Source organism: Meles meles, chromosome 8 (assembly GCF_922984935.1).
Source record: "Meles meles chromosome 8, mMelMel3.1 paternal haplotype, whole genome shotgun sequence".
Lineage (NCBI taxonomy): Eukaryota > Metazoa > Chordata > Mammalia > Carnivora > Mustelidae > Meles > Meles meles.
In genome coordinates, this window is record NC_060073.1 from 114,468,351 (window position 1) to 114,493,567 (window position 25,217).

Consider the following 25,217-nt stretch of genomic DNA (forward strand, 5'->3'; position numbering starts at 1 on the left):
CCACTCTACTTATGTTGCAGTCCCTGGGCCCTATAGATCCTTTTTACTGTTTTTTACCTTACAAGTGACCTGCTAAAAGCCTAATCCAATGCATGCTTTTGTGTTTTAGCATTTCTACCACACTTAAAATGTCATACCCCTTCCAACCTGAAACTCTGCTGCTTTCACTTTCATGACACCTCTCCCTCTTGGTTTTCTTCTTTTTCTTTTAATCATGGTGAGGTTTAGGTGTCACTGATCTGAGAACTCACTGCGCCCAAACATATCTATGTTACAATGCACTGTAATTTTTGGTTCACTCGATTTTTCCGCCACTGGCCTATGAAGGACTCGAGGACAGGGATGGCTTCTTTCAACTGTGACATTCCAGTTCTCACAGAGACAATCACTTGGGAAGTTCATAATAAAGAAAACTAAGGGCTGGATTCTGTAAGTATTTAATTTTACTAAGATACCGTTAAACCGCAAGGTCACTTGGGGGATAAAGATTCTGACTGACTTTTGGTGACATTTCATTTCACAGAAAAAAATTTACAAATAACAAACTTCAAAACATACCTAGCCACTGTTGCTGAGATATTTCACACCAGTATTTCCTCACTGAGAGAATGTCCTTGAGCAGAATGTTGCTACAATCTGCTCCATAAACGGCACCGTTAGATGAATCTTTCACTGTATCCATGATATAATTCAAGAGTTCTTGACATTTCAGTCTGGGTGCTCCTATTGAAAAATAAATGAATAAAAACATATAAATCTTAAGAAACAAAGGAACACTTGGAATTGCAGCTATATGAGTAATTCCGTATGGGACCTTACTATGGACTAATCTCTTTCTCATAGAGCAGGAATTAGCAGACTGGGGCCTGGAGCAAAATGCACCCAGCTGCCTGTTTTGGGAAATAAAATGTTCCTGGGTCACAGCCATGCCCGTTCATTTACATACTGTCTAAGGCTACTTTCATGCTACAACAGCAGAGCTGACTGACACAGAAACTATACAGCCTGCAAAGTCAAAAACATGGACTGGTCACTTTACAAAAGAAGTTTGCTGATCCCTATAGGAATATACAGCAAAAACAATCATCCACCCCATCCTTAATAAATTCACAGTTTATGGCACTAGACCTAAAATGATCCAGTTTCTCGGTACCTTTTACAAAGAATAAACTCATTAGAATAACCAAAGATTGTAAGAAGGATGGGGCGCCTGGGTGGCTTAGTCACTTAAGCACCTGCTTTTGGCTCAGGTCATGATCCTGGGGTCCTGCTCAGCAGGGAGCCTGCTTGACCCTCTCCCTTTGCCGCCCACCCCCAATCTATGCACTCTTTCTCACAAATAAATAATCAATCTTAAAAAAAAAAGAAAGAAAGATTGTAAGGAGAATATTGGGCTTTGAAAACCAAATTACTTTCATATTGTACAAAAGCAATTGTGGCATATAAATATGTAAGGCTCTAATATTTCCAGTTTTATTTATCAGAGATCCTAAAATTAAGAGTCCTAAATATTAGAGGTCCTAAAATTAAGGATTTATTTATTTATTTGACAGACAGAGAGAGATCACAAGTAGGCAGAGCGGCAGGCAGAGGGGGAGGGGGAAGCAGGCTCCCAGGTGAGCAGCGAGCCCGATGCGGGGCTTGATCCCAGGATCCTGAGATCATGACCTGAGCCCAAGGCAGAGGCTTAACCCACTGAGCCACCCAAGCACCCCGACCTCCCAAAAATTCAGTATAAATGGGTATATTTTTTAATGCAACAAAAGGACATTTAAAAACTGTTTTTTATTTTCAGCAAATCACATCGATGTCGCAGCTAATATTTTACTATATTTCAATATTAACACTTAAAATGGCATATAACTTTTCTGTTATAAGCTATAAACAGACCACAAGTCATATATATATCTGATTATATTCTAGTATAGCACTTTCTTATCAAACTACAGTAAATAAATACTGACACAACTGTTTATCATTTTTACTTGTTTATACCACACTCTCAGGCACTGAACCAGTGACGAAATGCATGATCACATGTTCCTCTGCTGTGACACCCTGCGACCCCCTCCCTCTTACAGTCCTCGTAACCATCTCTTAGCTGTAACACCTACTATATGATAACATCCCTAAGGAATTAATCTCTATATGGCAACACAGCCTGGTTACTGTCCTAAATAATATTTGCTTAGTAAAAATTTATTAACTACATAATTAATGTCAGGATGAAATCATATTTCCCTGTGGCCTTAATCTCAACAAATTTCCTTCCTCCGCCAAATTTGAAAGGTTTCAAGAATTACACTGAAGTTCTTTTCTCAGGAAACCCACCTCCAAAGGACAACCAAGTTGATTAAGGAGAATTTAAGGACCTTCATAAAACCTCGCATTTTATGAAGCTGGGCTATCCTCTAGGCCCCATCTACGTAGCGTGCAGAGCAGACAAACGCCTACATAAAATGAATGAATGGTAGCTGCTTATTGCTCCCTTCCCCACTCTCGTTTTCGAATCTCTGCCTCTTTCATAAGACCTTGAATACCAACGCTAGGTCTGGACATGTGTTTCAATTCCCATCAACTCCACAACTCTTTGAAAAACACGAAGTGAGAAGACATGATAGTAACGCTCTGGTTTTGTTCGGAGAATAAAGATGCTTAACTTACAAAGTCAAACTAGAAAGAAAAGGAAGCCTCAAATTAAAAACACAAACTTTCAACCATTTAAATAACCTTACTCTGATAATTTCATCTACTTATTCCTGTAACCCAACACAGTGATACTTTCACACATTTTCCAAGTGTATTTTCCAATACTGTTAATTTTGTGATTGAGGGTTTTTTCCACCGTAAAGCAAAATTATACCCTGCAAACTTTTCTAGTGGGCAACAAATGGTCCTGAATATCTTTCTCTCAATTACTCTATAAGTACAAATTAAAATAGGTTAACCCAATGTTAGCAGCCAAGAGAACAAATTTTAATAAATGCAGGGCTATCATTCAGGGCAAAAGCAGGTGCACAGTATTTCTGTGTAGCTTTCCTCTGTCTGTGCTGGAGTCCTTGACATAGGCTTGCCACTATCCACACAAACTGCCACCTCAGAGCTGGAAAACTGAACTTCTGCTAAACCACTGCTTTTAAGACTTAAATCTCATACCACCATTCCGAGACAGCATTCACGAACCATCTATATCCTTCTACTTAATAATGTTTACTGACACTGGGCTTTTCTGATTCTTTTTATCTTATTAAGTCTTTCACTTCAATGCCAGTATAGTTACCATACGGTGTTATAGTACTCTCGGGGGCCCAAAATAGTCATTCAATGGCTTTTCTGATTCCCAAACTAAACCTGGAATCACACAGCCACATCTTTGTGTGTGAAAAGTAACAAAGTCTGAGCCCAAGGGTCTCTAAGCAAACATTTCTACTTCTAGCTTTCAGCATTGTAAGAAGCCCTTTCCTTACACAGGCCTCCTGCTATCCGGCACTTTGGGTCAAAAATATCAACTCTTTAAGACAACCACGGCCCCCATTCAAAGTGGGAAATACATGGCTCATGAGGAGCAAAAAACCACTGGGCATTTTTTAATTTAATCAATACTGGGCACAGTGGGTTCTGATTGCCAAGAAAGCTAATGTAATCTCAAAATGAATTAATAAAAGTACAGAATAAAAGATATACAAGTCCTGCTCCACTCTGTACCAATCAGAATATGTCTATGATTAAGTCCTACACCTTGAGATATAATTAAACTGAAGAAAATTCAGAAGAGAGTGACACAAAAACTAGGGTCAAATGAGCTGAACAAAGTACATCTGTTTAGGTTAGAGACAACGACTCAAAGGAAATGTCAAAGCTAACTTCGAGTATCTCAAAAGATATCATTCTGAAAAGATTTATCAGGATTTTTCTGTATTATCTCAAAAGGCAGAAGCAGTAACAAAGGGAGACAGGTTTCACCACTATTAAGGCTATTCAAAGATAGGGGGAAAAAGCCTAAAAGGTATGTTCAATCATTAGGGCTACCTAAGTGCTAGGAACAAATAGAGGGGATCCAAGAAGAATGGGCAGTTGGAATAGTAATTTTTAATCCTTCCAACCTGGAGACTATCACTCCATGCTTGCATAAATTCCTCCAAATATTTGAACCGATATTAAAAACCACTACATGTACCACAAATTAGAGTTAGCACTAAACGTTTACCTCACCATATTCCGATCAAACTCATGCAAGTGACCTTTTAAACCAGCTATTTATAATAAATAACAGTACTTACTTTTATTTGCACATTTGATGAAATACTTGACCAAACTACTGATTTCTTGCATCTTTTTCTGCCTAGTGGCTTGTGTTGAGGCTGATACACTTGGTTTCGCTGTTCTCAGACATTCTGTTTCTTTCTGAACATATTTCTGTAAAAATCTTGAAGAAAACAAAGTGGAATTTCAGAATTATTAAATTCAGAATTCAGAATTATTAAATGCCTGAACTATTACAACAGTATGAAAAAGTCTTTACGCCATCACAAAGAGAATCTCTGAAGCCACCACACTGCCATCAATGTACCAGTCATAAATAATGATTTTCTCTTTCAAGGCACAATACCAATTTAAAGTCTGTTCCGCAAAGTTCTAACCTGTAACCTCCATGATTTTCTGTTGCTTTACTGCTTGTTTTCTCATTTTACTATTAAAAGCTTACAATGCTACTGAGCTCTCAGTTCTCTCTTGTTATTTTGTACACCACCCAAACCTTTCCCAGGTAGGTGGCAATGTTTCTAGCTTTTGAATGAAGTCTGCCTGGAAGATATTCATGATTTGTTGGAAGTGCCAGGCGCCTACTGGACCTACCTGATTTGCTTATGCAAAATAATACTCATCTTTAGGTAGGAACCATTTTTGTGGTATTTGAAATGAACTAAGTAACCAGAGAAAAGAAGCATGCAATTTTTTTATGCTATCTGCACTGAAATCTTAAGTCCATCTAGTACCAAGTAAGTGGTAAAAATAGAAGTTCTAAACACTTAAGAACAAGTAAATATACTTTCCCCTTGGCTGAAAATGTTATTTCGAGCTTCCCACTATTCTACATTAGTTTAAAATATTTTATTCATTTTTTCCTAAGTTTTACAACCTATTTCTAGTTACAAATGGACTTCAGAGTTGAAAATTATGTCTCAATTTAAAAAGGCATCAATTCTGTTTGGCACTCCAGTCCAGCAATCAATTGTCTTTCCAAAGCCTGATGTTTTTAATTGCATTCCTATAGAAATTATCCTGTAATTGTTTTCTTAATTACAATTTAATATGTAGCAGTTATTCAGAGGAATATTTAAAGGTGTAAATAAAGCCTCCTTCTAAAATAAAGTCTTAAATGAACTAATACGAAAGGAATCCTCTCTAATCTTGAGTGAGATCTAAGAACTTTCATGGAACAAATGGCTTAAAAACTTTAACTTTTTCTATAGGAACATCCCTTAAAAATCACGTTTCAGAAAAATTTTAAGCACCAACTTTACATGCAAGACACAACAGTATACAGAAAGCAAAGATAAGTAAGACCTACTGACACAAAAATATCACAACAAATAAGAATGAAAGAGGAGGGGCGCCTGGGTGGCTCAGTGGGTTAAAGCCTCTGCCTTCAGCTCAGGTCATGATCCTGGGGTCCTGGGATAGAGCCCCACATCCGGCTCTCTACTCACCAGGGAGCCTGCTTCCCCCTCTCTCTCTGCCTGCCTCTGACTACTTGTGATCTCTGTCTGTCAAATAAATAAATAAAATCTTAAAAAAAAAAAAATGAATGAAAGAGGAAAATAAAGACAGTAAAAAAATTGGAATGGAGTACCGAAAAACAGCATCCCAATTCAAGTATTTGCTCTGTTTGGAATCTGAATGTCGATCTAAATGTTGAACAGTTTCAGGATCCCGAATCAGGCGCTTAAATTTCTCAACTTCTTTCTGAAAATGAAAAAGAACACAGCAATGGGTTGCCAATCACACACTAACTTCAAGAAAAGATTAAATTTCAGTAATTTACTACCCTTCGTTCTGTAGCTCTATCATGTTCTAGTTGACGGCAGCAAATAAGCAGATCATTAAGTACTAAACTCATGGTTCAGAATTTCAGAAAGCACATCACTGTAAAAAAAAGAAAAACACATAAATGCAAAATTATTTCAGACTGTGGTATTAATAGTCAGGTCAGACTGTACAATTAGAGGCATACTGTAACCATAAAATTATTTTTCTTAATGTTTCCACCTTCAAATGAGATTTTCTTAGAATATATCAAAACAAAGCTTCAAAATGCAAATGGGTACTAGTTTGCAATAGCAGGACAAAAACGGGAAACACATAAATTTACTTTTCCGAGACCCTTTCTAAGAAACATGATAATTCAATTAAAATGTAGAAGACCAAGAGAAGACAGCCTGGTTAAGAATAAGGAAAAGAGGGGCACCTGGGTGGCTCAGTCATTAAGCCTCTGCCTTCTGCTCAGGTCATGGTCCAAGGGTCCTAAGATCGAACCCCACATTGGGCTCCCTGCTCAGCCTGCTTCTCCCTCTCCCTCTACTGCTCCCACTGCTTGTGTTCCCTCTCTGTCTCTCTTACTCTCACTCTGTCAAATAAATAAGTAAAACCTTTAAAAAAAAAAAAAGGGAATAAGGAAAAGAAAGGGATGCCTGGGGTCTCAGTCAGCGAAGTACGGCTGACTTTTGTTTTCAGCTCGGGCATGAACTAGACGTGGTGAGACCAAGCCTCTGCGATGACCAGCTCAGGACTCAGCATAGAGTCTATTTCTGATTCTATCTCTCTCCTTCCTTCTCCCCAACCTCCACCTGGAGTGCATGCACACTCTCTCTAAAATAAATTCAAAAATTAAAAAAAAGAAAAGGAAAAGGGGATTTAAGGATCTAACAGCTGACTGGTCTGTTTTTAAGGATGACCAGCTGATTTAAGGATTGACCAGCTGCACTATTTAACTCTTAACTATTTAACTCTTACATGGAGTAACAAGATACATCATTTACTGAACCAAAGCTGGAATTGCTTATGCTTTGGAATTGCTATACAGGAGGTTATCAGAGCTAGTAAGCCTTGCCTAGGACTAAGTCTCAGCTGGCTTTACAGTTCTCATTTAAAACATAAAAATTCAAGTGCAATTATGCTCCTGTTTCAAAAGGGAATTAAATACTACAGTGCCAAAAATCAACTACACTTTACTGTGCCTTAATGCCATTGCTGTAGCCTACCTCCTTTTAGGTTTTCTGACATAATTAAACCTTCCTTTGATAACCTTTCAAAAAAAGACCTAAGAAAAGCATTTTGTGTCATTACTTCTGACTCTTCTTACAAGAAAGCTTCATTTTTGTTAGACCATAAGTGTTTACAAAAAACTTTTTTTGTCCTTGACATATCTCAAGAGGAAAAAGGAGAGTCCTTCTCCCATCCGTTCATATAAACTCCACTCATTTTTTTTTTTTTTAAAGATTTTATTTATTTATTTGACAGATAGAGATCACAAGTAGGGAGAGACGCAGGCATAGAGAGAGAGAGAGACAGGAGGAAGCAGGCTCCCCGCCAAGCAGAGAGCCCGATGCGGGGCTCGATCCCAGGACGCTGGGATCATGACCTGAGCGAAAGGCAGAGGCTTAACTCACTGAGCCACCCAGGCGCCCCAAACTCCACTCATTCTTTAAAGACCAAGTATGTTTCGGGACGCCTGGGTGGCTCAGTTGGTTAAGCGGCTGCCTTCGGCTCAGGTCATGATCCTAGCATCCTGGGATCGAGTCCCATATCGGGCTCCTTGCTCGGCAGGGAGCCTGCTTCTCCCTCTGCCTACCTCTCTGCCTACTTGTGATCTTTCTCTCTCTGTCTCTCTCTCTCTCTGACAAATAAATAAATAAAAATCTTTAAAAAAAGACCAAGTATGTTTCTTTGCTGTTGTTTCAGTCTTAAAATTGAAACTGAAAAACCATGTCCAATCTTCTTACAAAGGAAGAAATCCCTCCTATAAAAGTATTTAAACACTCTCCTTAAACACTCTCGAGAGCACACTACCTAAGAAGCCGATCTATTTCGTCGGTAGGTAGCTCTAATTTGCTTCTTCATTTTTACTCATTGGCTGTTGTGACTCTTTTATCCCTGTTACAACCTCCTTTACTCTGCTGTACATTAAAGGTTGTTATTTACCCGAGTTTGTCATTTGATTATAAACTTCTTGAGGAAAAGAGTTATTATTTTTATTTTCCATTCCTGCTTATCTAGGACTCTTTCCCCTTCATACTCAATCGTGGTTTAAAACCCTCTTGATTGAGTCAGTAAGGAAAATAAAACTGGGATCGTAACCAACAAAAACACCTTAACAAGATCCATATCCAAAGAACCATAAACGTAGCCATGTTCATTCCTAAGTATACTGAAGATGTTATTTATAATATCATAAAAAATGCAAGTTTACTGACCATGTGACACTTCCAGGAAGATGCAGCCCTAAACTACTTTTTTTTTCTTTAAGCTGTGGTTTTTTTATTCTTCTCCTTCTGTGTTCCTCTCTTCCGTTTCTCAAAGATTGATTACTTTGAAGAAAACAAAACAGTTCAGTCAGGAAACGTTCTTTCACTGATCCATGCAACAATATTTACAGGGCCACTACCTGTTTGAGGTACTGTGTTAGGGGTAGCCAGACACAATGAATTAAACAGACACAAATCCTTCCCTTGTGGAGTCATAACTGGTGGGGGAGAGTGACAATAAACAAGTACAGTGAAAAATCAATGCCTAATTCCAAAGTATAATATATGACTCAAAGGAGGCAAAAATACAGTAACAATGGAGAAGATCACTTTTGATAAGCTTCCAGGGAACCTCTCAGCAGAGGTTACAACAAAGCCAAGACCTGAACTGGCGCCAATCACAGAAAGAGCGAGAGGACCAATATTTCAGGGAAGGAGACTGGTACCACCCAAAGATCCTAAGATGAAAAAAATGCATGGTGTGTTGGAGAAATTGAAAGAAAACCGAAGGAACTGAAGAGCAGTCAGCTAGAGTAAGAGAGTCAACAGATAAGGCTGAATTCAATGAATACATTAACCCAGAATTAAGCCCCTCTACCAACATGCTCCTCAAACCATGCATACTTCCTGAACAACAGTGTCTGAAGTGGCAAGTCCGACCTTCCTTTTTAGATCTCAATCAAGCTGATTCCTTTGCAGAATTTGACAACGATGCCTACATCGCATCTTCCTGGAATTCTGCCGGTGGCATGCCATTCTCTTCTGGTGTAATACTGTGGGCTCTTTTGTGAGATTGTGCTAGTTCAAATCCTGCCCCTGCCCCTTACAGGCTGTATAACTTTGGACACATTAGCTAATCTCTCTAAAGCTCAATCTGTCACCAATAAAACGAAAAACAATACTACCTCCCTCAAAGTTACTGTTAAAGATTCACATACGGATTAAACACAGTACCTGGAACACAACAAGTGCTCAATAAATATCACAAATTACCATTCTTCCCTTCCTTTGCTTCCTAAGTCTCTCTTCAGATGGTTCCTCTACCATTCACACCTGCGAGACTATCTCTATCTCCCTACTTCCCACCCAAGGTTCTCCCAGTGTGATCTCATCCATCCCTCAGAACTCAACCTGCTGAAAATGCCCACATCTATTTCATTCAACGCCAGACCTCACTCCTGAGCTCCTGAAACCTCCTCCCAAGCTTTGTGTCTTTACACGCACTTCCCTGTCTGTCTGGAAGGCTCCCACCATCTTCCTCCGGGGACAACTGAACAACTCGAGGTCTCCTCTCACAGAACCTCCTTAGCTCCTCTACCATCACGCGGTTCTCCCTCAATCATCACCCTGAGCTCTAAGAGTCCCCTTACTTCTCGGTACCTGACAAAAACAGCAGCGAACGCTCTTGTAGGGCTCACCACCGGCAAGGATTATCACAAGGGAGACAGGACAGCGCGGTCACCCACATGTCTGCCAAAATGCCAAGTCCAGCAACGAAATTCCACCACGTCACTCTAGTTTAAGCTTCAGCAGATGCTCGCGGTTTAAAACTAATCGAGAAAAGGGGGGCAAACATTGTTAGTCAAGTCGTCTAGGTACACCTGGACCGTCCGGTGGCAGAGGAAAGGGGAGGGGCGGGAGCGTGCTACCAGCACCTGGAGGAAGGTTCGAGGCTAAATCCGCGAGGGCCTCGGAAGAGAGGGCGGGAGGGAGTGCAGCGAGCAGGGAAGGTCCGCCCCAGAGCAGCGGGTGAGACCGGCTGTCGCGGGCCTGGCACAGAGCGGCTCGGACACCCCAGCAGTCCCCGACGCAGAAGCCGCTGCCCGCTCTTCACGCTCCCCCTAACGGTGCACTCGCACCGCCAAAGTGGAATTTCCGACAGCAGCGGCAGCTGCAGCCTCGGTCCCGGCTCCACTCGCCTCCCCACAGCAGCCCGTGTGGCTCCGGCCAGGTGGACACCCACTATTCCCGCTTCCGGTTCAAACGCGGCGAGAACACGCAGCCTGAGTCCCCCGAGGAAACAGTCGGGGTCAACCGGGAGCGGGTACCATCTGCTCATGCGCGCCGACCCCCGCACGCTTTGCGCTCCGTGCGCTCGCTCGCCTCAAAACATTCCGCGCGTCTGAACAAACACGCCTGCGCGTTGCCCGCCAATGGTGTGCGACCTTGAGCTCGCCGCCAGCTCCCTGGCTCTTGCAGCGGCACCTGCATCCCACCTCCTCGCCGCCTTCAGCTCCACCCCTCCGCATAGGAGGACGGAAGTGACGACAAATCCGACGGGAACCGAGGCGGGTTTTATTTCGGCGCCTTTCTTTCTCCGGCGGAAGCGATTGGCGGACGCGAGGCGAAAGAGGCGGGACAAATTGCCGCGGGTTCAGTGCCGCCACTGGAACCGGGAGATGCGGCGCAGGGGTTGTCGCTGTGTTGGCTTTTACCTGAACCTTGTCTCCTGTGGCGGTTCCTGCTGCAGCTTCGGTCATGTTGTTACCCTCGGACATAGCGCGGCTGGTACTGGGTAAGCGCGGTCGCGGAAGGGACGGGTAGTGGACCCGGCTGAGCGGGACGGAGCGACCTCTGGGGCCAAAGGTTCTCCCTGGGGTGGGGAAGCTCTGGGGCTCTGCCTCCTCGCCTGCAGGTCGAGACCTGCGGCGGTTCCCCTTGAGCCGGGCGCTCGGGCAGCGTAAGCCTCTTTGTGTGCGGATGCTGAGCTCCCCGGAGACTGCGTGGCGAGGGGAGGGCTGGGGAGAAGCGCTGGGCGGAACACCTGAGGCCCGGGTTCGGAGGGGGAGCCAGGCCTGCACGCCTCGTTGGGACCCCTGGAAGGAGACTTGTCAGAGCTGGGACCCGATTAGGGAACACGAGGATGTCCCCGAGCCATCCGTTCTCGTAGAGAGATCTTCGCGATGCCCTTCTCGCCCCTCCAACGGCGAATTTGGGGGCGGACGGGGGTGATCTTCCCCGGCCATTCCTCGCTCTCCCTCCCCGCAGTGAGTGGTCCAGCGTGGGGCGTCTGAAATGCCAGCTGCATGTTGTAAAAGAGCAATTCCTCGTCTTTCCACCGGCCACAAATTTCACGGAGGAAAATGCCTTCCAGTTGAACGTGGGCTAGTGCTCCTGGTTCGTTTTTCCTCCATTTGAGGACTGTTGGTGTCAAGGGCCTGTTGTCGGGGCGTATTGTCTGTGAGGGGAAACGGGTTGTGTGTCCCCGGGAAAAATCCAGAGGGTCATGCTGCTGGGAGCAAGAGCCCTAGGAAACTCGGACCCCGAGCCAGCAAAGGTTTGCAGACCTCCTACGCGACAGCCCTGGAAGTAAATGGTAAACATCTCTGATGAAACTTCCCGTAGTGTCCGCAGTAATTACTGTCGTTACCCTATTGTTAGAAAAATCCCGTTTGTCTTAATTTTTTAAATACTCAGCGCTGTGCGGAAAACTGGCCTTTGTGCTCGGGGCTTTTGGTGAGCACATTTTGCAGGAAACAGGAGCAGGTAACGGTTGTACGGCCCCGTTTGGGGAGAAACTAATGACTTAGTTTTAATTAATAGTTTGTTAATGTGTGGTTAATCATCTGCACGCTTTATCAGAACTGAATTATCAATAGTTAACTTCATCTGTCTCTGTGAGAAAAAGCTGACTGTCTTGTAATTGTTAAGTTTACTAGGATTATATGGAAACCAATTTAAAGTAGATTTTGACACTGTTCAAGATAACATTGGCGTACTTTATTTTTTCCTCCAGGCATATAGTTTAAGGATTTTTGAGTTTTAGCAATTTGGTAATCCACTCCAGTTTCAGTAAGGATAGTCTTTTTTTTTTTTTTTTTTAAGATTTTATTTATTTATCTGACAGAGAGAGATCACAAGTAGACAGAGAGGCAGGTAGAGAGAGAGGAGGAAGCAGGCTCCCTGCAGAGCAGAGAGCCCGATGCGGGGCTCGATCCCAGGACCCTGAGATCATGACCTGAGCCGAAGGCAGCGTCTTAATCCACTGAGCCACCCAGGCGCCCCAAGGATAGTCTTTAACAAAGATAGTCTTTAACAGGGTTTGTCACCCTAGCCCTATTGACATTTGGGGCTGGGTAATTATTTATTGTGGGGAGCTGTCCTGGGCATTGTGAGATGTTTAGCAGCATCCTTGACATCTATGGATTAAATGCCAATAAGACCCCACTCCCACCCCTGCCCACATAGGACAGTATAAGAACTGTCTCCAGATACTGCCCCTATATTTTCTGGAGGGAAAATCATCCCCAGTCAAGAACAACTGATCTTCAAGCAATATGGTTTTCTACCTGGAATAATTCACACCAAATGGTATTCTCCACAAAGCAGCTGCTCTGCTTGACTCCTGCTTTTTTTAATGGATAAAAATTCCAAATTCATTTTCTTACCCTAAAAATTCTTTGTCATTCACATTCCATTTTAATTGCCACCAATCCTACTTAATATACCCCCCCATCCCTTCTTTGGGTTCTGTCATAGCTTCTGATATAGTTGTGCTATTGATTTTGCTGTTAAAAAAAAAAATCTGCCTAAAGCATTCATACTGAATGTATTCTAAAGGAAAATATTGTGTAGTTATCAAAATTTCAAGTTATGCAAAAGAATATCTGATCCAAAAAAAGAACCTCCCCACACTCATTCTTCCTCAGTATTATGTGTGGAAGCTCATATCAGCACACAGATCTGTAATTCCAAAACTAAGAGGCTTAGAATTGTAACAATTTCATTTATTTTGTCATGATTCTTCTTTCAGTACCCCTCCTTGTCTTCACCTCTTCGCGTTGACTCCTTGTAATGTTTTTTTTTTTTAAAGATTTTATTTATTTATTTGACAGACAGAAACCACAAGCAGGCAGAGAGGCAGGCAGAGAGAGAGGAAGGGAAGCAGGCTCCCTGCTAAGCAGAGAGCCCGATGCGAGGCTCGATCCCAGGACCCTGAGACCATGACCTGAGCCGAAGGCAGCGGCTTAACCCACTGAGCCACCCAGGCGCCCCCTTGTAATGTTCTTTAAAGAAATCTCTGGGTGCTTAGTATTCTCTAAGAATAGAGAAGTAGTTCCTCTTAGAGTTCACATAATTAGGTTTCTTTACCCTCAGGCATGTGCTCCTCCCACACCTGCAAACCCCAGAATGCTTTGCCTAGACCTCACCACACATTCTACCTAATGCTCTATGTCACCCTTTTACAAATGAGATTCTGCAACATACCATGCTGACTTGAACCTCACTACATGTAACCAGGCCTTGGTCCTCAGCTACATCCAGCCGTTGTCTCTCTTCTGTAAATATTGTACAGGCCAAAATAAATCAAAGTGTTGCTTATTACACTTGGGACTCCACTTCGGTTTTCTCTGTGTGTTGTGGAATTGATCCTGCCTGCTTCTCCTGCTTGATCTCAACTTTTCAGTATCTGCCCTGTGCTCCAGGCATACCAACTACTCGGAGTTTCTCCAGATAAAACCCAGTCTCTGGAACCTTCTCTAGCAGGTGTAACTATTAGTGTCTCCTTAAGTGCTTCAGCAGCATTGTACTTCACTTTTTGTGAAATCCTTATCCTGTGTTACCGTTGCTTGTTTACTTATTTTTGTGAAATATACATGACATAAATATATGCAACATTTTAGCCATTTTTTTTAAAGATTTTATTTATTTGTCAGAGATCACAAGTAGACAGGCAGGCAGACAGAGGAAGGAAAGTAGGCTCCCTGCTGAGCAGAGAACCCCATGCGGGGCTCGATTCCAGGACCCTGGGATCATGACCTGAGCCGAAGGCAGAGGCTTTAACCCACTGAGCCACCCAGGCGCCCCCTTTTTAGCCATTTTTAAGTGTACAGTTCATGGCATTAAGTACATTCACATCTTTCTGTAACCATCACCATCATCTACCTGTAGAACTTCATCTTCCCAAACTGAAATTTAACTTCTGATCTCCGTTTTCTTGATCTGGGATTAATAAGACAGGCTTTGAAAGTCCTTGGAAGCCCCCAGAACTGTAAAGGTTTATGTCAGTTGGGGCATTTTGATGAGTGAAGGGGCCAGAACATTTCTTGGATTTCTAAATAGGTTCTGAGTCAGAACCCATTCAGGAAAATTGAAACCAATCTGAGTATTTGACATGGAGGGATATAATGAGGGAATGGGTTACACTGGTGATAGAAAAACTAAGACCAGCAGCTTATATGCGCCTGCTCAGAGTAACAACAGCAGGAAGCCACTGTGATAATCAGGAGGACTAAGAGAAATGAAGCAGTCCGGAGGCTGGGTTCTTCCTCTGGAAAATGAAAGGTGAGCTTTTCTGGTGAGGGAGCAGTAGTCACAGAGGAGAATCTACTAAGGCCAAGAGGGAATGGGGGGAAAACTACATGGCTTCTGTCAGCTGCCCTCCATCCTCCCACCAGTGTTTCCCATTGTGTGAACACAGCCAGAAGCCAGCTGACATGGAGCCTAGGAAACATTGCCTGAGTGGGGTCAGGTTTCCCATCACACAGCTCAGAGCAAGAGAGAGCGGGAAGAAGTGATTTGAAGACTAACAGAATCAGAATTGACACACCTGAAAGGTCAAGAGCCACTGATACTCTTGACCTTTATGTACCTAGGATGTTACAAACATTTAGTAAATATCTACAGAATTGCGGCTGTGATAACATTTCTTTTTTGCCTACAATGTCATTAGATTGTGACTCTGTTTTCTCTTATCCAGATTATGTTTATTATTTACTCATACAAATGTCATTGATGACATTTACAGCTTTTTTGGATCCTTACCCATTCTGCCTTATCAGAGGTATCTCCAGCTGTGCTCCGTCACATATATTATGCTTTCTCCAAACAGGGCACATTCCCCAAACATGTTCTCCATGTATGCTTTTCATTGGCTTTTTTGGGATTCCCCAGCCATCCTTCAAAACTCAACGCTTCTTTGTAACATTCATCATTTTCCCCAAATTGGTAATACTTTCTCAAGCCCCTCTCCTCCCCTGAAATAAGTGCTATTGTCTTACCACCTTTGCTTTGTATTGCAGTTACTTGCCTATGTATCTTCCAGGTCCATTTAGGTAACTTCTTTATAGACAGAAACTTTGTTATTTGTGGATCTAGTAATATAAGGCACTGCAGGTTTAGTCTTCCCAAGAATTGCTTACATTTTTAAATAATTAAAAGCTTCTGGGAAATTATAACATGTAAAGGAGGTATTTTCAGGTAGGGGGATTTGATATCTCTTGCTTTCTTCATCAGTCACCTCTCTCTTGAGCTTTCCCGCTCCATAAATAGGAAGAAGAGAAGGCAGACTCTTGGCATCTCAGTTCCTAAAATTTGAATACTCTAGATGTAGTTAGGGTTTTATCTTTCCTTCTCTTTTCCAGTTATATTTCCCCTTCAGTCTATTTAACTTGCTTCTCATTTCTACCTCCACTGAAAAGCAGACAGAGGACAATATTAAAAAAAAAAAAAAAAAAAAAGGAAACTTGGGCATGCTTTCTTACCTATTTGTACATCTTACTAAGTTTACACAAAGGATAGTTATTTTATTCTAAAGATGTTTTTAGGAGAAAAAAATGATCACTAACGTTAATTGAAGAGTAATTGTATTCTAGTAAGAGATCATTGCTCCCTGTTTTGTATTTTCATTGTAACATTTAAAATTTGGAATAATTCAGACCTAAAACCTCCCCCTGTTATTGTAATCAATTCTCTGATAATGGATTACAATCAAGTATTTAAGAATGATAAATAAGATTTTTACAAGTAAAGAAGTGACTATATATATATAGTTAATATTGAAGTACTCAATAATTTACAGCATTGTTTTGGAACTTGTAAGACAAAAGTAAAACAAATTACATCAAGTCTAATCTAAAATAGGAACTCTAGGGGCACTTGGGTGCTTCAGTCAGTTAAACATCTGACTCTTGATCTCAGCTCAGGTCTTGATCTCAGAGTTGTGAGTTCGAGCTGCGCATTGGGCTCCATGTTGGGCACGGAGCGTGCTTAAGAAATAAATTATAAAAAAGAGGGCACCTGGGTGGAACAGTCATTTACACATCTGACCCTTGGTTTTGACCCAGGTCATGATTTCTGGGTCAAGAGATCGAGCCCCATGTGGAGCTCTACACGGACTTTTCTGGAGATTATATACCCTTCTCCCTCTGCCCACCCACCCCCGCTCTTGCTCTGTCAAATAAATCTTTAAAAAATAATAAAATGGGAACGCTAGATTGCCCAAAATTACGCATGGTTTTTTTGTTTTGGTTTTTTTTTTTTTTTTTTGCTTTTTTAAAAAATTTGTATATGTGTGTGTTAAAGAATTTATCTTTAATTTGTATGCCCAGTGTGGGACTCCATCTTAAAACCTCCAATCAAGAGTTTCACACTCTACCGACTGAGCCAGCCAGGTGCCCCTGAAGAATTGGTTTTTTTCATCTAAAGCAGTCATCAACGTGGATGGTATTCTAATTCACCATCCAAATCAATTAGTCTAGAATAATTCACCCCACCTTCAGGACCACTTGGGCTGTGTAATTTCAGAATGCTGTGGGGATTTGGAGTTTTCTCCTTTTCATGTAACCACCTGTAGATCCTGGAAAAACCATTTAATGTCTTCTGTTTCCTCTTCTGCAAATTGAGAAAGCCTAAGGTTCATCTCAGATCTAAATTTTGTGATTCCTGAATAAATCTGCTTGCAGAGGCACTTGTTAATGTCTCTAGGAGGGCTCCCAGTGCCCTGCAGCCCAGCAAGAGAATGAAGCTCACATACTGAAGGGCCACCTAATGACTTAATGGGCTTTGATGTGGGCGGCTAGGTTTTAATTTTCTCCTAGAGCACAGTCCCTGGGGGTAGAGCGTACTTTATATATAGCAATCACATGAGCAATTTCGGTTGCTAGAGGGTATCTCATTTAGAAATAAGGTTTAAGTCATGTTCCTCTGATACTTCTTACCATCAGAACAAAATAAAAGCCCTGAAAGTAATGTTTATACTTGGGTTTAATCTATTGCAGTGTCAGAAGTATCTAAGAATTAAGCATCTGTAAATATTTAAAACAGTGAAGTCACAAATACTAATTCTAATAATCTCTGTTAAGTTTGAGTAGAAGCCGGAAGGAACTAGCAAAGTCCCTAGGAACACTTTGAATATAAACTTAATCCTATGGTCATGTCTAATAGAAGAGTTGGGGGAAATGCGTAAGTTGTCTATACAAGCACATAATCAGCTCTACCCTTGGAAAATGGATCATACGGAGAATGCTGAAGTCTTTTTCCTCTCATAACGTGATGCTGCAGAATAAAATAAGCCATTCTGCCTGAATTTCCAGGATTTAGCTACCCACACCCCTGCACACATGCATCATAGCTTTACAAACTGCTCTTTCTGTGATTATAGATCAAAGATACTAAATCTTTTTTTCACTTCTTTCTTAATCTTCTCTTAATCTATCCAGAAAAGTAGCAGTTGCTCGCTCTATGATAAGATGGTGGAAACCAAGGTCCAAGAGGTTACGTATGTGCTGTAAACTGCTTTTCCTTCAAATGCCAAGGAATACTGAAGGAAGACAGTCCTTGATCATTGATTTTTATTCATTTGTTCATTTTCCCATTCATTTATTCTTTTGTCCATTTATTCAAGAACTTGTTTTTAACATACCCTACTCTAAGGAAAGCTTATTAAATCCATCTCACCCACCCCTCTTTTTTTTTTTTTTTGCTCTATTTTATTGTGTGTATATATTTTATTCATGTATTCACCACTTGATGGATGTTTGGTTTGGGTTTTATATAACTTATATAAACTTATAAAATGTTTACAACCTTGCTTATTAGTTTTTGTGTGGACACGTTTCATTTCATTTGAGTAAATACTGAGAAGTAGGATTGCTAAATTAGGTTTAAATCTACTATCTCGGGGTGCCTGTCTGGTTCAATTGGTAGAGTATGGGACTCCTGATCTTGGGTTCATGAGTTCAGGCCCCTCGTTGGGCATAGGCTTAATTTAAAAAAAAAAAAAAGTTGAAAAAAATGAATTTACTATCTCGCCATTTGTTTTCTATTTGTCCCTTTTGTTTCTTGCTCTTTTTTTCCTGCATTCTTCTGGATTATTTTTAGTATTTCATTTTGTCTCCACTATTGGTTTATTAACTTTAGCTCTTTGTATTATTTTTCTCAAAGTAAAGCAAAACAGATCAAGCCTAATCTAAAATGGGATCTCTAGATTGCCCACAGTTGGGCATGTTTTTTAAGAGCAGGAGATAAATACTTAGATATTACTATTTTAAGATGCACTATAATTTTTAAACACTTTATAGAAGTAATCCAGCTTTTAACAAAACCTTTTCTCAAGTGTGTACTCAAGTACAATATCTTACAATAAATTGTAAACTGCCTGATGTGTGATAATCCTAGGCCACGGTAGCTAGCACTAATGACCATATCTCTTCTGAGAAAGGCTAATTCTGTCTACATTCTGTCTAGAGCAGTTTCTCAACCTTATTTTATTATTACATCCTTAAGGAGTATTTTAGGATTTGCGGGCACCTGGGTGGTTCAGTTGAGCGGCTGCCTTCGACTCAGGTCATGATCCCAGCGTCCTGGGATCGAGTCCCACATCAGACTTCTTGCTCCACAGGGAGCCTGCTTCTCCCTCTGCCTGCCTCTCTGCCTCCCTGTACTCTGTCTCTCTGACAAATAAATAAATAAAATCTTAAAAAAGTATTTTAGGATTTTCCCCCCGATCTCCCATCCGATACTTTAATATCACAAATACACTGTTCATATATTGCATATACATCTGTGATTTATGCATTAAAAGGGTGATCTTTTCTTTGTTTCCTTACCTCTTCTGTACCAAATTCATCCCTTTAGTTCTGTGTTATTTTTGAGAATGTTTGGTCTAGAGAAAAACAAATCCACATTAGGAATTTGATTTCACACCACCACCTGTTAGAAGTCTCAAGTGGTTATGAATACATCTGGGGTGCTTAGTCCTTTTGAAACTCTCCCATGAAACAAAATTGTTTATCTTCAGTTTAAATTTTGAAACCTATAAAAAGCTCCAGCTGCCCTGCTTCCGAAGTGACTCCAATGGTTCATATACATTATAAATTTCTGTATTGGTGAAATCCTAGTAGCAGCTGACTTATTCCAAATAATGTAACTGTTACAAAGTAAACCATCCATAAAAATGATTTTTCAGTCAGCTGTAGAATTATAATTGTTTAAATTGGGTTATTTGTGAAAAATAAGGGAAAATAGCAATCTATCTTTGATCTAATTTCATATTTGAGATGATGTCACATCATCAGTGATGGGGATACTGGAGTAATAGTATATGAGATAAAAGGTATATTATGGTTTCTAAATGTCTTCCCCTATTCCAAAGGACAGTATCTTTGGTTTTTTATTTGTATATTTGTTTCTCTCTGTAGCATTAGTGAGCAAGCTGTTGGAAAACAGATTCATGAACTATAAGTAGAAAGTGGTGAGTTGGTTCCCAGATCCCAGCTAGGGTATTTCCTAAAATGGAATGACAGTTTTCTTGCCCTTTCATTTTACAGTATTCATATATAATGACTTCATGGGCTCTCTAAGTATTTTTTTGACGTGAAGGACCTGGTTAAAGATACAGTTCCAGGTGAAAAAGAGTAGAACCATATAATTTTAAAGACAAGAGACCTAAATAATTGCTTTAGTAGTTAAATACTGGAGTATTATATCAGCCTTAAGCTAAGTCTACTACAAACTTAGGTATAAGGGAATCTAGTATCTGGTAAGAGGAGTAGAGCACATACTGAGAGGATGTAAAAAAAAAAAAATCTCTGAGGGAGTGGTAGTTAATCCTAGACCTGAGGAATGAGTTGGCATTAGCTAGGCTAAGATAATAAGCAGCCGAAGCAATGGGAATGGAGTATACGAAGGTCTTGATATCAGAGCATACGTGAATTTGCAGAACGAAAAGACCAGTTAGTCTGGGAGAGACGGAATGGTATGATAAAAGGCTAGAAAAGAAATTAGGATGCAAAACAGGTAGAACTTCGTATAACATGTGAAGAATTTAGGATTGCATTTTTTCATTGAGATGCAATTCACATCTCACAAGATGTAAAATTCACTGATTTTCACTATCTTTACACAATAGGCAGTATATTCAGTGTTTTGCAACCATCACCACCGTGTTAATTCCAGAACATTTCCATCATCCTCCGAAGAAACCCCAGACCTGTTAATAGTCATTCCCATTTGCCCCCTTTGCCCAAATTCTGGCAACTGCTAATTTACTTTTTGTTTCTGTGGATTCCCTATTCTGGACATTACATGTAAATGGAATTCTACAATTTGTGGCCTTCTGATCTGACTTCTAAAAATTTGTTGGCAAGATTCATACATGTTGTACCAAGTTGAAGTAGTTACTTCCTTTTCATGGCTTAATAATGTTCCACTATATGGACAGTCCACATTTTGTCCATTCATTGATGGACATTTGGGTTGTTTCCACTTTTTTGGCTATTAAGAAAAATGCTATGGGGGCGCCTGGGTGGCTCAGTGGGTTAAACCTCTGCCTTCGGCTCAGGTCATGGTCCCAGGGTCCTGGGATCAAGCCCCGCATCGGGCTCTCCGGTCAGCGGGGAGCCTGCTTCCTCGCTGTTCTGCTTCCTTGTGATCTCTCTCTCTCTCTCTCTGTCAAATAAATAAAAATTAAAAAAAGAAAAATTCTATGAACATTTCATGTACAGTCTGGTTTGGACATACTGTTTCAATTCTGTTAGATATGTACCTAAGAGTAGCATCACTTGGTCATGTGGTAATTCTATATTTAATATTTCTGAGAACTTCCCAAGTGATTTTTGGATGATTTTGCACCAATTTATATTCCTTTCAGCAACGTATGAGATTTCCAGTATCTTCAGATCTTTGCCAGTACTATCTTAATACTGATTATCCTAGTATGAATTGATACATTTCATTGTGGTTTTGATGTTATATCTTCGTATTTACCAAAGAAGTTGAGCCTCTTCTTAAATGCTTATTGATTTGTTCTTTATGTATTCTGGATTCTGGCTCCTTATCAGATAGATGACTTGGGAATATTTTCTTCCATTTTGTCCATCGTCTTTTTTTTTTTAAGATTTTGTTTAGTTGAGAGAGAGAGACTGAAACAATGACAGAGATACGGGCAAAGAGTATGAGCAGGGAGGAGAGGGAGAAGCAGGAGAAGCAAGCTCCTGATACAGGGCATTGAGGTGAAGGCATGAGCTGAAGGCAGATGCCTAACTGACTGAGCCACCCAGGCACCTTCCCATCAGTCTTTTCACTTCCTACATACTATCCTTGAAAGCACAAATGTTTTTACTTTTGATGAACTTCAATTTATCTAATTTTTCTTTGGTTGCTTGTTCTTCAGATGTCCTAAGAAACCATTACCTAATCCTACATAAACAGATGTACACCCATGTTTTGTTCTAAGACTTCAAGAGTTTTTGCCCCTACCTTTGTACATTTAATCTATTTTTACTTAATTTTTATATTTGGTATGAGGTGTGATTTCATTATTTTGGTCCAGCGTCATTGTTTTGCATGTGGGTGTCTAGTTCTCCCAGCACCAGTTGTTGAAAAGACTAATATTTCCCCCATTGAGCTGATTTGGCCTGTTTTTGAAAATCCATCGACTGTAAACGTCTGGAATGTTAATTGTGTCCCATTGATCGATACGTCTGTCCTTTATGCTAGTACCGCCTTACCTGGTTCCCATTGCTTTGTAGGATGTTTTGAAGTGGGTAGGTGTAAGATTTCATTTTCAAGATTGTTTTAACTACTCTGGGTGCCTTGTTATTCCCTGTGATTGTTAGGATCAGTTAATCTCTGCACAAAAGGCATCTAAGATTTTGATAGGAATTGTGTCAAATCTAATATTGACATCTGAATAACATTAACTCTTCTAATACATAATCGAGAGAGGTCTGTCCATTTATTTAGTCGTCTTTAATATCTTTTTTTTTTAATATCTTTTAGTAATATTTCTAGGTTTTAGTAGGATCATACACTCCTTTTGTTAAACTTACCTAAACATTCTTTTTGATGCTGTTGTAAAATGAAATTGGTTTTTTAAATTTCATTTTTGGATTGTTCATTGCAAGTATATAGAGATGCAGCTGATTTTTGCAAAGTCCTCTCATATCCTGAAGCCTTACTGAAATCATTTATTGACTTTAATAGTTTTTCTGTGTGTACATGGATTCCTTAGAATTTTCTATTTAGGGTTTCATGTTATCTGCAAATGAGAACATTGGGTTTTTTTTTTGGTTGTTTGTTTGTTTGTTTTTCCATTCCAGTGTGGATGCTTTTTACTTTAGTTTCTTTCCTAATTGCCCAAACTAGAACTTCTAGTAGAGTGTTGCATAGAAATTGTAAGAGCAGGCATGGTCTTGTCCCTGATCCTGTGGGCAAAGCTTTGACTCTTAAACCTTGGAATATTATGTTAGCTGTGAGATTTTCATAAATGCCTTTATCAGGTTGAAGAAATTCCCTTATAGTCCTCATATTTTTATCATGAAAAGGTGGATTTTGTGAGGTGATTTTTTTTTTCTACGTGTGTTGAGACAATAAGGGTTTTGTTTTTTATTCTGCTAATACAATGTATTGGGGCAAGTTTACTCAGTTCACGGAGTGTATTAATGATTTATTTTTGTTTTAGTGAACCAGTCTTGAATTTCTGCCACAGTTGCACTTGGTCATGGTGTATTACCATTTTCAAATGTTAATAGATTTAGTTTGTTAGTATTTTGTTGAAAAGTACTACATCTGCTTTTTCATAAGGGATATTGGTTTATAGTTTTCTTGCAATGTCTTTGGTTTTAGTAGCAGATTATTACTAGTATCAGCGATTGAAATGAGATGGCTTCTTTCTCTTTTTTTTTTTTTTTTTTTTTTTTTTAAGAGTTGGTGAAACTTCTTTCAACATTTGATAGAATTCACCACTAAGGCCATTTGATCCTAGGCCTTTCTTTATGAAAAGAGTATTTATTACAGCTCAATCTGTACTTGTTTTAAGTCTATTCAGAGTTTCTGTATATTCTTGAGTTGGTTTAGTTAATGTCTAAGAAATATTTGTTTCACCTGAGCTTTCTGAATTGTTGGCACACAACTGTTTATAGTATCCTTTTATAATGTAATTTACTTCTGTAAGGTTGATAGTAATGTCCCCTCTCTCATTTCTAACTTCGGAATTCGAGTCTTTTTTTTTTTTCTTGGTCAGCCTCTCTAAAGATTTGTCGATTTCTGTTGATCTTTTCAGAGAATCAATTTTTTGTTTCATAGACATTTCTCTATATTTTAATTCTCTCATTTCTCTTCTCTTACCTTTTTTCTTCCTTCTGCTTTCTTTTGGGTTTAATTTGCCCTTGTAGTTTTATAAAATGGAAGGATGGGTTTGAGATCTTTCATCTTTGAAATAAATGTATTTACAACATAAATATACCACTAAGCACTTCTGTAGCTGCATCCTGTATGTTTTAGTATGCGTGTTTTTGTTTATCTCAAAATATTTTATACTTTTGTTTTCTTCTTTCACCCTTTGACTTTTTTTAGGAGAGTGTTGTTTAATTTCCTCATATTTGTGAATTTCTTATTATGGGATTTTTTTAAAGATTGTACTTATTTATTTATTTGTCAGGATGAAAGAGACAGAGAGGGAACACAAGCAGGGGGAGTGGGAGAGGGAGAAGCAAGCTTCCCACTGAGCAGGGAGCCAGGTGAGGGACCCGTCCCAGGATTCTGGGATCATAACCCACGCCGGAGGCTGACACTTAACGACTGAGCCACCCAAGCGCCCCCTTATTACTGATTTCTAATTTTAGTCTTTAGTGGTCAGAGAGCATACTCTATATAATTTGTCTTTTTTCATATATTGAGGCTTTATGTCCTAATGTGTGGTTCATCCTGGAGGATGTCCATGTGCAGTTAAGAAGAATGTGTATTCTCTTGTTGGGTGGAGTACACTATTCATGTCTGTTAGGTCTGGTTGGTTTAGTGTTCAAGCCTTCTGTTTACTTATTGAGCTCTCTAGTCTGTTATTGAAAGTAGGGTTGAAGTCTGTAACTTTTTTTTGTGTGTGTGTGGGAGTAAGAGGATTTTATTTATTTATTTGACAGAGAGGTCACAAGTAGGCAGAGAGGTAGGCAGAGAGAGAGGGAGAAACAGGCTCCCCACTGAACAGAGAGCCCGATCCGGGGCTCCATCCCAGGACCCTGAGATCATGACCTGAGCCGAAGGCAGAGGCTTAAACCACTGAGCCACCCAGGTGCCCTGAAGTCTGTAACTTTTATTGGTGAATTGTCTAGTCCTTATTCCACTTCTATTAATTTCAGCTTCATATTTTTTGGAACCTTGGTTTTACATGCATATGTGCTTGTAATTGTTACCTTTTTGATTGATTGAATGTTTTATCATTATCTTTATCTCTGCTAACAATATTTATCTTAATTTTTCTGATACTGGTATTGCCTCTCCAGTTCCTAATTAGTTACTATGTGAATGGTACATCTTTTTCCATCCTTTTATTTTCAAACTATTTGTGTGTTTGAATGTAAATTGTGTTAAGAGCATGTACTTGAGTCATATTTTTTATTCATTCTGTAAGTTTGTAATTTTTTATTGTTTAAACCATTGTTTAATGTAATTACTGATAAGGATTTTGTCTGCCATTCT

General features: G+C 40.0%; 2 protein-coding genes across 6 annotated transcripts in view; one reads left to right on the plus strand and one right to left on the minus strand.

The window, feature by feature from the left end:
* Window positions 1-10,664, minus strand: part of ATM (ATM serine/threonine kinase) — a 124,134-nt gene extending 113,470 nt beyond the window's left edge. For 2 of the 5 annotated variants that reach the window (XM_046017363.1, XM_046017358.1), the window contains exons 1-7: window positions 10,178-10,319; window positions 9,903-10,072; window positions 8,472-8,585; window positions 6,047-6,144; window positions 5,852-5,964; window positions 4,281-4,426; window positions 559-723 (exon numbers count right to left, since the gene is read on the minus strand). In XM_046017363.1, coding sequence (XP_045873319.1) covers window positions 559-723; window positions 4,281-4,426; window positions 5,852-5,964; window positions 6,047-6,118 — 496 coding nt within the window. In that variant the 5' untranslated portion in view covers window positions 6,119-6,144; window positions 8,472-8,585; window positions 9,903-10,072; window positions 10,178-10,319. Of the gene's footprint in view, window positions 1-558; window positions 724-4,280; window positions 4,427-5,851; window positions 5,965-6,046; window positions 6,145-8,471; window positions 8,586-9,902; window positions 10,073-10,177; window positions 10,320-10,485 lie in introns of those variants that run through there. The other 3 variants (XM_046017361.1, XM_046017360.1, XM_046017362.1) reach the window with 3 other exon arrangements.
* Window positions 10,665-10,895: 231 nt separating this feature from the next.
* The window catches only part of LOC123949524 (protein NPAT), a 52,148-nt gene continuing 37,826 nt past the window's right edge, over window positions 10,896-25,217 (plus strand). The window contains exon 1 of the mRNA XM_046017042.1: window positions 10,896-11,037. Within this exon, the coding sequence (XP_045872998.1) occupies window positions 11,001-11,037 (37 nt within the window). The 5' untranslated portion in view covers window positions 10,896-11,000. The remainder of the gene's footprint in view (window positions 11,038-25,217) is intronic.